At 37.7% G+C, this 14605-nt stretch overlaps 1 protein-coding gene across 1 annotated transcript in view; it reads right to left on the bottom strand.

The window, feature by feature from the left end:
* The window catches only part of trim3a (tripartite motif containing 3a), a 30771-nt gene that overhangs the window by 4845 nt on the left and 11321 nt on the right, over positions 1-14605 (bottom strand). Inside the window, 5 exon segments of the mRNA XM_058799585.1 lie at positions 2738-3085; positions 3894-4074; positions 4328-4479; positions 6333-6573; positions 8604-8777. Coding sequence (XP_058655568.1) covers positions 2738-3085; positions 3894-4074; positions 4328-4479; positions 6333-6573; positions 8604-8749 — 1068 coding nt within the window. The 5' untranslated portion in view covers positions 8750-8777.

The raw sequence follows: 14605 nt of genomic DNA, 5'->3' as shown, positions 1-14605 counted from the left end.
TTTAAGTCTGGATGTCCTGTACAGAGCACATTCAGGGCTTTTCAGAGACACTAAATGATTGGATGTTTCACCATGACCACTCCCTCTCATTGGTCTTTAAAAACGGCTGACATTAATTTAGTGATCAAGTGTAACACCCTTATGGAAATATGATAATATTTTGTAATTATCATTTAAATCTGACTAATTTTCAAATTATTTCTCATAAATCAACATCTCAGGAAAATGTTATGGGGTTTCAAATCAAAATATGACCTGTTATGAAACAGGACATCGATTTCATACATGTCCACTGTAGAGGACACCAGGACTTAAAGCATGTTTATTACACATTTTGGGAGACACAACAAATGAATAGAGAAAAAATTATATATCAATATTCCTATGAAATATTAGATATTATTATGAAAATCTTGTTAATTATTACTCCCATTATTGCACTTATTTGTTCATTCTATGTTGCCCCAAAAACACATTAATATGCTAATTAGATACAGTTTATAGATACATTTTATATAATAGAAAAACTCGTTTATGGCCATTTTACACACATTTGGCATTAAGAAAAATGTTTTTTTTTTTTAAATATCTTTCATAACATAGTTGAGAATCATCTTTATATAAAGTTTGGTATCAAAAAAAATTAAAATTGATTAGTGATTCATGTCTTTTTATTTATTTAAAAAAAACAGGACTTTTTAAAGTCCCGATGTCATAACATATGAATAAAATATCATTTTTCAAAAATTGTATTTTTCAAATTTTTTCTTATGCTCTAAACAATGTAATGACATGAAAAAATACTAAATTCACAAAACTGTTGGAGGATATATATATATATGTGAAAATTAATCTGCATTGTTAATCCTTTTGATCTTTTTTTTTTTTTTTTTTAATTCACAAAAATCTAACCTTTCATTGGATAATAAGGATTTAAAATGGGGGGAAATATCATTATGAAATAAATGTTTTTCTCTAATTCACATTGGCCACAATTAACAGCACCCTTTTATTCAATACGTTTTGAAACCTCCATTTGCCAGTTTAACAGCTCTACATTTTCTCCTATAATGCCTGATGAGGTTAAAGAACACCTGACAAGAGATCAGAGAGCATTCCTTCATCCAGAGTCACTCCAGACCCTTTAGATTCACAGCTCCATGTTGGTGCTTCTTCTCTTCAGTTCACTCATTTTCTACAGGGTTCAGGTCAGAGGACTGGAATGGCCAGCAGAAGCTTAGTTTTGTGCTCAGTGACCCATTTTTGTGTTGTTTTTGAGGTTTGTGTTTGGATTATTGTATGGTTGGAAGATCCAAACATGGCCCATTATAAGATTTCTAACAGAGTCAGTCACTTATTGATTTTTTATCTGTTAGTATTTGATAGAATCCATGATGCCATGTGTCTAAACAAGATGTCCAGGACCTCCAGCAGAAATATAGGCCCACAACATCAAAAATACAGCAGTATATTTCATTGTACACATGGGGTACTTTTTATCCCTGTGTTCACCAAACCCATCTTGAATGTTTGCTGCTCATTTTTTAGTTTCATCTGACCATAGAAGCCAGTCCCATTTGAAGTTCCAGTCGTGTCTGATAACTGAATATGCTGGAGTTTGTTTTTGGATGAGCGAGGAAAATTTTTCTTGAAACCCTCCCGAACAACATGTGGTGATGTAGGTGCTGTTTGACAAATTTTTTAAGGTTTTCTGCCCCCGAGACTCAACTATTTTCTGCAATTCTCCAGCTGTGGTCCTCGGAGAGTCTTTAGCCGCTCAAACTCTCCTTCTCACCGTGCATTAGGACGATATAGACATACGTCCTCTTCCAGGCAGTTTCGTAACGTTTTATGTTGGAAATTCTTAATTATTGCCCTGATGGTGGAAATGGGAATTTTCACTGCTCTAGCTCTTTTCTTAAAGCCACTTCACTAATTTGTGAAGCTCAATCATCTTTTGCTGCACATCAGAAATATATTCTTTGGTTTTTCTCATTGTGATGGGTGATTAAGGGAATTTGGGCTTTGTTTTCCCTCCTATTTATATTTCTGTGAAACAGGAAGCCATGGCTGGATAATTTCATGTTCATAATCACCCTGGAGTGCTCAAAATTGTGAATATGAATGGGAATATACTTCAGAGATATTTTACTCATAAGAATTTCTAGGGGTACCAATAATTGTGTACAACATGTATTAGAGAAAAACATTTATTTCATAATAATATTTCCCCCCATTTAAAATTCTTATTATCCAATGAAAGGTTAGATTTTTGTTATTTTTCAATAAAAGATCAAAAGGATTAACAATACAGATTCATTTTCACAGCCTTCTTTGATCATATTTACCAAGGGTGCCAATAATTCTGACCACTACTTTTAATTTTTTTAAGTTTTAACTACTAAAGTAAAACTAAAGTTACCCTAACCCTAACCTAAACAATTAATAATTTATTATTGATTATTTACATTTCGGTATCAGACAGAATTTTTTATCAGTGCATCTCTAAGCATGACTATAATTCACTATATAAACATCTTCTTCACAAATGAAACGTGTCATATAACAGCACAGACTTATATATGAATCTGTCAGAATGTCATACATGGAGCAATGCAACTTATACTGGATAAGAGAGCAAACCCACTTTACAGTATGTTTACAGACAGTACAGTACAGTAAATTTACAGTATGTTTTCAATCTGAACTCAAACCCAAGAGTGAAATCATCACCAACCTTAGTGGTCACTGTAACAGTGGCATTTTGCCCGACAACAGCATGTCTGAGACCCTCTCCAGTAGCCACACTGGTGTGCCCCACTGTGCTGGTGGTGAGCAGGACTCCCAGGTTCTGGATGGAGCGACGCAGCCCCTCTGTCTCCACCTGACAGTCCAGGTGGCAGTTCTCATGGGGCTGCTCAGGGAAAGCGTGTCGGGCCAGAACGCCCATCCGCTCTCCCATCTGCTTCTGCACCAACAGCACCTCAGTGGGGCTGCCGTGGTTCAGCGCCTGCTCTGTGAAGCTACAACTGCTCTGGATGTTTTCCTTCCCTTGTAGTAGTGCAGTGAGTTGAGCCTGCAGCACCTGCAGCAACATAAGCATTTGATATAATTACAGATGTCCCTTCAAAACAAAATAAAATAAAATGCATGTTGCTATGGAAACAAACTGAAACAAAATGAAATAAATATATTATTTAGTAAAATTACTAGATCTAAACCTGAAAAATAAATAAATTACAAATTATGTGACAAAATTACTAAAACATAAATCAAAGTTTAAATTAAAAGTAAAAATATATACAAATTGCTAATTAAAAATATTAATAAATACAAAAATTTGCTTGATGTATTAATACACAAAATAATAAAATAAAATAAAATAAAATAAAATAAAACAATGTAAAAAATTATATAAATTTATTGCAGAAATATATATATTTTTAGATATTAGAGATGTGAATAATTAATTTTTACATGATATTTAAATAATAAAAATGTCAATGATAAATAATGATTTTAATACATATAAATGAAAACAATGCATGGAAATTAAAACAAAATGTAAAATCTATAAATATAAATAATTAAATGTTTAATATGTAGTAATATTATAATATTTAGTAGATAACTGAAAATATAAAAATAAAAGCTAATTTAAAATATGAATAAATAAAAATAAATAATACTGAAATAATACTGCTGGGTAAAATTAGCTTGATGTATTCACATTAAAAAAATTAAAAAATAAATAAATAAAATAAAATACAATTTGCATCTCATGGAAAATATGGAAAACAGCAAATTAATTTGGAATGAAATAAGGCTAAGTAATAATGCAATTTTTTTTTTTTTCCCGAGTGAGCTATGCCTTTACGGAGTAAGCTTTTCACCTTCTGCTTGGTGCTGCAGATGTTCTCCAGGTCAGTGATGAGGGCAGTCTTGCGCTGATGCAGTGCTTTCTCCAGTTCCTCGAACGTATTGCTGATCTCCGTCACTGCCTCATTCTTCCTGTCTGTTAGCTGCTTGGAGATCTCATTTACCAGCTCTATAGCTGCAGTCAGCTGAGGAAGCCTGCAGATGCAGAATGAGGGCAATGTTCAGTCAAACTTTCCATAAGGAGGTCATGATGTGACTCAAGCAGCTGAGCTTTGCAAACACTGAAAATGTTCCCTTCAAAAGAACGGAAAACAAGATTGTAGTATTTTATTTTATTCTGTTTATTTATTTTAAAGCTAAAGAATTATTCAGTTTATAAAGAATGGGTTAAAAATAAGCTCTCTCAGATAAACTCAGTCAGCTTAGTATTATTTTTGGCTGCATGAACCTGTTGCGAATAGCATCCAGCTGGTTCTTCAGAGCAGCTTTGTGCTGCTCCAGAACATCCCGCAGTGGAACGGTCACATGTTCTCTGTGCTCTCCTTCTGTGCATTCCAAACACATGGCCGTTTCACAAGACTCGCAGTAAAACTCCATCACCTGCAGAGGGCGACAAAAACTCATTAAAATGCTGCGCATACAGATGTTATGCTGAACTATTACATTTTCTAAAACTAAACCTGAAATAAAAATAAATTGAAGCTAAATGAAAATTACAAAACACGTAACAAAATTACTTAAACTGAAATAAAAATAAAATAAAAAATATGAAAATAAAATATTACTAAATACAATAACAGTATATAAATAATAAAACATCTTAAATTAATAAATATTTCCATTGGCAAATTAATATGGTGTTGTTATCGTTAACAAAAGTGTTAAAACTGTATATATATAGTATATTATATTATATATATATATATATATATATATATATATATATATATATATATATATATATATACACACACACACACACACACACACACACACACACACACACATATATATATACATATATATATATATACACACACACACACACACACACTATTTCACAAAAGTGAGTACACCCCTCACATTTCGGCAATCATTTTAGTATATCTTTTCAAGGGACAATTCTATAGAAATGAAACTTGGATATATTTTAGAGTAGTCAATGTGCAGCTTGTATAGCAGTAAAGATTTACTGTCCTCTGAAAATAACTCAACATACAGCAATTATTGTCAAAAAAGCTGGCAACAAAAGTGAGTACACCTTATGTGAAAACAGCTATATGTCGTTTAACCATGCAAACCCACATGTCCTATTCATCATGTTCATGTTTTTGTCTGCTTGACAGGACTATACCAATTTGTGTATCTTGTATCAGAGCAGTTAAAATTTGGTGCTTTGAGTGCAGTTCTCTCATACGGACCACTGGATGTTCAACATGGCACCTCATGGCAAAGAACTCTCTGAGGATTTGAGAATTAGAATTGTTGCTCTCCACAAAGATGGCCGAGGCTATAAGAAGTTCGGTAACACCCTGAAACTGAGTTACAGTACAGTGGTCATACAGAGGTTTTCCAAGACGGGTTTCACTCGGAACAGGCCTCGCAAGGGTCGATCAAAGAAGTTGAGTCCTTGTGCTGTGCGTTGGGTGCAGAAGCTGGCTTCAAAAAACAGACGCATGAGTGCTGCCAGCATTGCTTTAGAGGTTGCAGAAGTGGAAGGTCAGCTTGTCAGTGCTCAGACCATACGCCACACACTGCAACAAGTCGGTTTGCATGGCCGTCTTCCCAGAAGGAAGACTCTTCTGAAGCTGGCTCACAAAAAAGCCTGCAAACAGTTCGCTGAAGACAACCTGTCCAAGAGCATGAATTACTGGAACCATGTCCTGTGGTCTGATGAGACTAAGATAAACTTGTTTGGCTCAGATGGCGTCCAGCATGTGTGGTGACGCCCTGGTGAGGAGTAGCAAGAAAATTGTATCTTGCCTACAGTCCAGCATGGTGGTGGTAGCATAATGGTCTGGGGCTGCATGAGTGCTGCTGGTACTGGGGAGCTGCGGTTCACTGAGGGAAACATGGATTCCAACATGTACTGTGACATTTTGAAGCAGAAGATGATGCCCTCCCTTCAGAAACTGGGCCGAACAGCAGCTTTCCAACATAATAATGACCCCAAACATAAATTAAAAAGCAAACTGAAAATAATGAAAGTGAAAGCTAATTCAAAATATTTCTAATCACTACAATAGTATAAGGATAATACTTCAATATCACTGCTGATAAATAAGAATTTGCTTGGGTTATTTAAAGTATATGCACATAACTGCAAATTATAATATCTCCAACTTGAAACCCAGTGAATGTCCAAAAACTTGTACAGTCTTACTACTTACAAAGTATATACTTTTTCTATACATTTATTTGATAGTAGAAGGCCAGGATGTGTGCATGCTTACCTTGCCCTCGTGGTTGGGGCAGGAGAGGGGCGGGGCATATGTAGCAGCACCGGCTGACTCCAGCCCACTAGAGGCCTCGGGACGGGTGCAGTCCTGCTCCCTCTGCAACACCTCCATCAGATTAGTTATGAAGAAATTGTTCTGCAGTGCTGCAACACCCTTTTCAGGCAGGATGGAGGTCTGTCTGCACACGGGGCAGGAGAGTGTCAGGGACTGAGGGGGGATGTAGTTCTGGAGGCATCTGTGATGAAAAGAGTGTGAAAACAAGTGCAAGCTGTAAAGATTTCCCTCCAAGGTCAAATGGATTGTAAATGCACTGGGCGTATCCCGAGACTCGTGGTCTGTCTGTGTTCAATTTTTCAATCTCATTAAATTACAGTCGTAAATATTTTGACAGGATGATATAAAGTAACAAAAATAAGAGCAATTAACTGTCATGTGAGGACACATCATTTGTTGACAGAAGCGGAAAAAAACTGAGGCTCACATTCCAGCTCAGTGACGGCAGAGGGAATACGGTCATCCCTGTTTTTGCCTTACTGGGCGGTTTCAAAACATGATGTTATACGACAGCCATTCTAAAGCAAAATCCAGCATCTGTGACATTGCTTTAGGAAGCCCTGGAATAGCTTTAAGTCAAACTGTACATGTTCCCTGGCGCGTTGGAGCTGAACCGGGTTTTTTAATTTATTCTCTATAGGAGCAGAGCAGCAGACCAACAGAGAAGACCAAGTGGTGAGAGTGTTGAATTTTGAAATGATAGAAATGAGAGGCTAAAAACAATGGGCGGCAGCCAATCACTGTGAGGTGAAGGCAGTGACATCTGTCACAAATATTTGTCACTCAGCAATAGTTTTTCATATAAATATTACTCATTTTAACTCAATATTATAAATAATTAATTTCAAATACAGAATGTTGCTAGACTGTTTGTGCACTTTGGCAATTCAAAAATGAATAAATGTCTTTTATTTTATTATTATTTTTAATTTAATACATATGATATTATTGTGTAAAATTTTCAATGTGGCTAGGCTGTGGCAGGATTAAAATAAGTGCATTGAATGTGTACTCTGACAATTCAGAAATTGTTTTTTTTATTATTGAATTTAATATATATAGCTATTTTAAATGTAATAAATATTACATTATTTTATAAAATGTTAAGTGTTATAAAGTATAAATGTGGCAGGATTAATAAGTGTATTAAACTGATATTGAACGTGTACTCTGACAATTCAGAAATTGCTTTTTATTTTATTATTATTGTATTTAATGATTTTTTTCTTTAATATATATATATATATACATACATACAAGTGTACTCACTTTTGTGGCCAGCGGTTTAGACATTAATGGCTGTGTGTTGAGTTATTTTGAGGGAACAGCAAATTTACACTGTTTACAAGCTGTACACTCACTACTTTACATTCTAGCAAAGTGTCATTTCTTCAGTGTTGTCACATGAAAAGATGTAAAATATTTACAAAATGTGAGGGTGTACTCACTTCTGTGAGATACTGTGTATATATATATATATATATATATATATATATATATATATATATATATATATATATATATATATATATATACACATATATATTCTGAATATTAATACAATGTGGCTAGACGGTGGCAGTGTTAACACGTGTTCAATTCAGAAAAGAAAAAAAAAACAATTTTAATTTAAAATGTAATTTAATTTGATTTAGTAATTATGATATTATTTTTTAGAATTATTATAAATATTATTTTCTATATTAAGAAATGGAAATGGAATTTTCTGGTTCACTGGGGACTGGGGACTGAACTGGTTCACTAAAATGAAATTCCTAAATGTTTCATATGAGAGCAGGTGGACAGATAAGCATGTTGGATTATCACCTTAGTTTGCTCTGCTATGATACAACATTACAAAAAATATAAAAATAAAAAATAAGATGTACACTGCTATTCGCCAAAAAAGGTATTGTTACTGAAAAAGGTCGAGCTACTATCATGCTACTAAAAAGGTGGTTAATTTAGTAGTGTTTTAGTTAGTTATTCCCCACACTGGATCATCTTCAAGTCAACCAGATTGCTGTGATTTTACAAACACACCCCTGAAGCGGCAGCATTTTGAGCGGCATTTAGCGGATTTCTTCCACACCAGTGAACACAGACAGCCTTTACCATATTGTGAAAGCAGCATTCAGGCTATGATTGCGTGATTGTAATCATTTGTTCATTCATGCACGAGGCTCTTTCTATTGAGATGTGTCAGTTTACCTCTCGCAGAAGGTGTGCAGGCAGGGCAGGACTTTGGGATTGTGGTAGTGCTCCAGACAGATGCTGCATACCAGGAACTGCTTGTCTATTTGACGCACCACCGGGCTGGTGCTGCCGCTTTCGCGCTTAGCCATCGTGAGAGGCATTCAAATGAAGAAACAGAGGCCTCTCAGTCTACAAGAGAGAGACAGAAAGAAAGGTAATCTTTGAATACAGCTGTAGGTCTATCTGTACAATCCCATGTATGTAGGCATAAGGGAAACTGCATAAAGGTTTTTATGCATGACGCTGTCTGTGTATATTTATTATGTCTATATAAATGCACACACATACATGTCTGTATGTATATATATATATATATATATATAAAAAATGTATACTATATAAATATAAATATTTTATACATAAATATGAAATTCTTCTCAAATATATACATGGATATGTGTGCATTTATATATACACAATAAATATACACAGTACACACATATATTACGTACAAGCAAACTTTTATTTTGGATGCAATTAATCATGATTAATCATTTGACAGCACTATCATTTATTTATTTTTGAAAGAAATTAATACATTTATTTAGCAACAGTGCATTAAATTGATCAAAAGTGAGACAAAAAACATTTATAAGGTTACAAAATATTTCTTTTTCAAATTTATGCTGCTATTTTGAACTTTCTATTAAATCAAAGAGAAAAACATTATCACGTTTTCACAAAAAATATTAAGCAGCACAAATGCTTTCAACATCGATAATTTCTTGAGCACCGAATCAGCATATTAGAAAGATCATGTGACACTGAAGACAAGTGACATTTTTATATTATATTAAAATAGAAAACAGCCGTAGCCATCAGCTATATCCATGACACACATCCATGTGAACATCTGTCTGCTCAGACTGAACAGATTAACCCTGATCCCTCCATCAACTAACAACATGTTATTGTTTCAGTATCAATGAATGTACATGCAGCATCAGTTTATCTTCCACAAAAACAAATGGGATGTGAAATCCCATGATACCCAAAACATAAAAGTCTTTCTGTTATTGAGAGAGTCATATGTCAGTCTGTTTGTCTGTGTGGATGTGTTTGTGTGAGCACATGGTTTTGTTTTTTTTGCTGTTTCAGTGTCCATGTGCTTCCTTGTCTGCTGTGATTTTCAAACTCTGACCCACGTCTGATCCTGTTTTTCTCAATTTTAGGATTAGAGTGTGAGGATTTTGTCTACTGAAATATGACTTTTATATTCCATGTTGCAACACAAGCCACGTGTCAGGCATGAACAGCTGGAGAAACACAAACTGTAACAATACTGTAAATGAAACGGTTTGTCCATGTAACATCAAGTGGGTCGGTGGAGGCAAGATCACTTTTCATTTTCACAACTCGTGTAATAAAATTGAACTTACTTTTTAGGCAATTCAAAAATATTTTATTTAAATTTTTTATTTTGGAATATTATATTATTTTGTAACATTTTCAATGTCTCTAGACAACTCAGAAATATATATAAATTTTTATTGAATTACTAAATTATTTAATTAATTCTTTATTATTCATTTAATGATTTATTGATCATTTAAGCATTTTTGTAATATTACTTTAATGTGGCTAGACTGTAGTAGCATTTAAAAAAAAAAAAAATCCAGGTTTTATGTTTTCTGGAGTTTTTTGCCCATCTTTAATTGTTTGGAAAGACATTTCAAACAGACTGTACTTCTGTCTCTCACAGCCTCATTTTTACTCATGTCAAATTAAATACGGTCTGTATCTCACATTAGTGCAGTCTGATGAATGAACACAGCTGCTGTGAGAAGACAGGAAAACTGCAGACTCATCTCTCACATCCTGGGATTAGAAGCCTCCCCATTCCCTCATGACTAACCTTTAACGTCAGATGTTCTGTACTTCATGAGTAATCTTTCATTTCCAGCTTGTGGAAACGCAGTTGATTTCAGCACTCTGGAGCTGCAGAGTTTCACTCTCTCATATTCTGTTCTCTTTATCCTCCCTTAAGCTGTTTACTCAGACTTTAATAAAAAACACGTTTGAAACATTATCTATCAGAGTGCTGCACCTTTCATTTCTGTCTCTTCACAAGAGGAAGGGAAAAAAGGAAGTCTTTAAATGGCACTTCCTAAAAATCCTCCCAGTTCCTTCCTATGTGTTTACAGCTAGAGAAAGAGAGAGAGAGAGAGAGAGAGAGAGAGAGAGAGATTTACTAGTCATCGCTAGCCATTGGGATGAACAGAAAGAGGAGAAGATTTGTCTCTTTCAGTCCAAAAAAGGCAGCTGTCCTTATTATTACAGCAGAGGGAAAACCCTAGGGAAATTTTACTAACAATAAATTTCACCCGCCGATAACATTGTTTATTTGCACACGTCTGCAGCTGTTTTGTATTAGCATCAAGTTCACTAAAGTACTTATGCAAATCAGGTAACAGACATCCAAAAAAGCAGCAGACCTCCTGGATTTGGCATACTTTGTTTTGACCATACAGCATCACCGCACTGCCATCCAGACACCTGAACCAACACTTAAAAAAACGCTAAATATTTTTGGCAACGTAACCCGTCTAGTTCTCTTTCATAGGTTCACTCGACGCTGCGTAGCTATGACGCAATGGGAACATCCTCTGGGTGTGCCGATTGTCTTAAGCCCGTATACAATCACACCAATTCATTGGCTGATGGCGCGGATGCCGTCCTCGACGTTCTTACGTCGCCATCTGCTCCTCAGATTTCTCTGCCTTTACGAAGTGGCCATATTAGCCCTTCTGTTGCGGTTTTTCTGGCCCGATATTCAGACTGTTTTTCGTTGAGCTTTCTTTATTTGCACTTCAGCGACTGCGATAGTGGAACACTGTTCTCCTTGCGGTGAAATGCATGGATTTTTGTCGCTGCCAGCCGCCGTGTTCTCACTTCATTGCGAGCGACGACCCACACAGTAAGCGTGTTAACTTTATGTTTGGGTTTTTCACACACGTGCGATGCGGTTTAGGCCACTTCTAAATGTATACTTCTAAATGTATATACTGGAACTCGAGGCGATGGAGAGTGAGCAGATGGGCCTCGCCCTTTCTCTCCCTCTCTCGCCTGAGCCCGTGTGCATGGATTCGCGGGTTGAATTCTCGTATGATTGTTTATGCTCTAGCCCTGAGGCACGCGAACAATTTCGTCCGGGCTAGAAATATCTTTTGTACACCACGGCATCCGACTCTGAGGATTTCAGGCCTGCTTCAGCCGACGCTCTCCCGCCTAGCGACCTTCCGTGGCCCACTCAGAGCTTGTAGATGTGCTGGTGCGCGCCTCAGAGAAGCTCTCTATGGATTGGCCCCACAAGCCCCACAAATCCCAGTCGTCTAAACTCAACGAGCGGTTTCTGAGCAGCCTAAATTCGAGGCCTGCATGGAGAAAGCTGCCCTTCTTCAGCGATCTGCATCATGAGTTCTCCTGATCCTGGAAACAGTCATTTTCCACCCCCGCCTTACTTACAAAAAAAAAAACTTTACTTTAAAAAAAACAACTTACATACCGCTCGTTTTGCTGCTTTTTTATTGCGATTTGTGTCTTACTATATTATTTTAGTGTATTTCTTATTATAACACTGGTTGCTGTTCTAAGAGATTTTTCTGTGTTATTCTTCACAAATTTTGGGGAGCGGGGACAGACCGTTCATACGTTTCTGCCCGCTTCTAACATGCTCTTCTCATTCGGTTCTGTCACATCCACCACCAGTGCATTTTGGTGTACAGTAATCGTGCAGTCTCACTCTCTTTTGACATGGGGTGTGGGAGACGCACCAGGCTTCTTCCCTTACCACCTATTTTTTGTCACCTGCTGCTCACGTGATAGGAGACACATTCAGTTCTCTCCCAGAGCCAACAGACCCTGTACCAGTCACAGACCAGGCCCTCACATTGGTCCCTGTGGGCTTCCTAATACCGCATCAGGACGCCAGAGGTTCTCCTGCATGGTAGAGAATGATGTTCCCTCCGGACCATCTCAACGCCCCACACAGGTCGCTCGACGAAACGGTAAGTTCCTCAGGTTTGCCTTTGGGAGAAAGGCCTACCAGTACAAGGTTCTTCCCTTCGGCCTGGCCTTGGCACCAAGGGCTCTCAAAGTTTGTTGCAGCCATTGCTGCTCAGAGAGAGTGGATGACGTCCCCTTGGGGAGACATTGATTGGTCTCCACGTTTATGTATGGGATTAGGCGGCTGAGGCCAGCACGCCCCTTGGAGCTCCTTCTTGGGACTTTTCGGTCATCCTGGAGGGCTTAATGGAAGCCAAGTTGGGGATTTGCAAGCTTTCTCTGTCAGCGAGATGTGTATGGACTTTGCCCCTAAGGTCTGGTTAAAGCAACTTAACAACCCAGGCCAGGTTATGTTACAAAACAAGGTTTTGTCCACATAATTTCGCTCTCAGGTGGTCACCCTTCACTCTTTCTATCCTCTTCCTGTTGCTTCAGGTGAGGATGAGAGACTTCACATGCTCTGCCCTGTCCGAGCTTGAAGCTCAATGTGAAGTGCTCTAGCCATTGGAGAAAATCTCCACAGCTGTTAGTATGCTTTGGTGCTGGCTGCCGTGGCTTGCCGCATCGAAAGCACAGAATTTGTCATGGGGTTAGGGAAGCTATTTTGTTGGATTACAAGGTGCGCGGTCTTTCTTCACCTCTCAGCATTTGGGCACACTCTACCAGGAGTGTGGCTTCCATCTCAAGCTCCTTTTAGAGTAGTCCCCCTAGAGGATATTTGTATAGCAGCAGGATGTTCCTCTACACTCGATTTTATCAGGTTTTATAATTTGGATCTTGACATGGCTCCTGGTTCCCGGTTCTTGTCCATTTGAACCAGCCTTAGATGTTATCTGGTTCATCATTGGGCCAGATATGGCAGTGCTTTAGCTTGGTGTGTTTGGTATATCGTTCCCATTGTATCATAGCTACGCAGCGTCAAGTGAACCTATGAAAGAGAACGTCTCGGGTTACTTGCGTAACCCATGTTCTCTGAGTAGGGAACGAGACGCTGCTTCCACTGCCAAGCTCCTCACGCTGCCGACAAGTGGCCTTTTTCGGCAAAGAAATCTGAGGAGCAGATGGCGCGTTCGCGAAGAATGGCGACGTAAGAACGTCGAGGACGGTATCTGCGCCATCAGCCAATGAATTGGCGTGATTCTATATGGCTTCAGACAATCGGCACACCCAGAGGACGTTCCCATTGCATCATAGCTACGCAGCGTCTCGTTCCCTACTCAGAGAACATGGGTTACGCAAGTAACCCGAGACGATTGGGTTCCTCTCAATCCATTGATCATTATTTGGTGAATTAAGGAGCTGTTTAAAGGAAACACATTTCTGCTTTAAAGGGTCATGAAACCCCCTGTTTCAGCACTGGTTAGTTCTCACCACAGTTTTAAAAAATGCTAAAAAAAAGTGGGCGTGGTGCACTGCGGAGCGGAGGGGGAAGAGGGGAGGCAGACTACACACACAGCTTTGGGTTCAGACAGTTTCATTTCGCTCCCATCGAGTTAAAAACACAAATAAATGCACAGCCTTTTGCACTCTTCATCGAACACATATATATTGCACCTCTGAAAACTTTTAGGCTTATTCTGCTGCGTTTATATAAGCCTTTTGATGAGTTTTCACTGAGCTGTAAAAACGGTTACACTCACTAAGTGAATGAATCGCGTTTGTACCGAACTCTTATTACAAAGCAAAAACAAACATTGTTCTTCGATCCATGTTTCAGTTAATGTGCGCGATGTCATCTCACAGTCTGAAGCATCTGTCATAGCAAATCAACACATGCTGTTGTGAATAATTAAGCAAAGCATCTTCTCATAGGATAAGAACACGCAGTCTCATGAATAATTAAATTGACACCGACGCGTCATCGATGTACTATAGTCAGATGTACCCTATAGTCGGATGTCTCTTTAAGACAAGTCATGTCACTCGGCGGCCATCTTTGAAAGGCCTCTCGA

Source organism: Onychostoma macrolepis, chromosome 15 (genome assembly GCF_012432095.1).
Source record: "Onychostoma macrolepis isolate SWU-2019 chromosome 15, ASM1243209v1, whole genome shotgun sequence".
In the NCBI taxonomy this organism is placed as follows: domain Eukaryota; kingdom Metazoa; phylum Chordata; class Actinopteri; order Cypriniformes; family Cyprinidae; genus Onychostoma; species Onychostoma macrolepis.
Note: the sequence above shows the minus strand (reverse complement) of the source record. Positions and strands in the feature narration are given on the sequence as shown.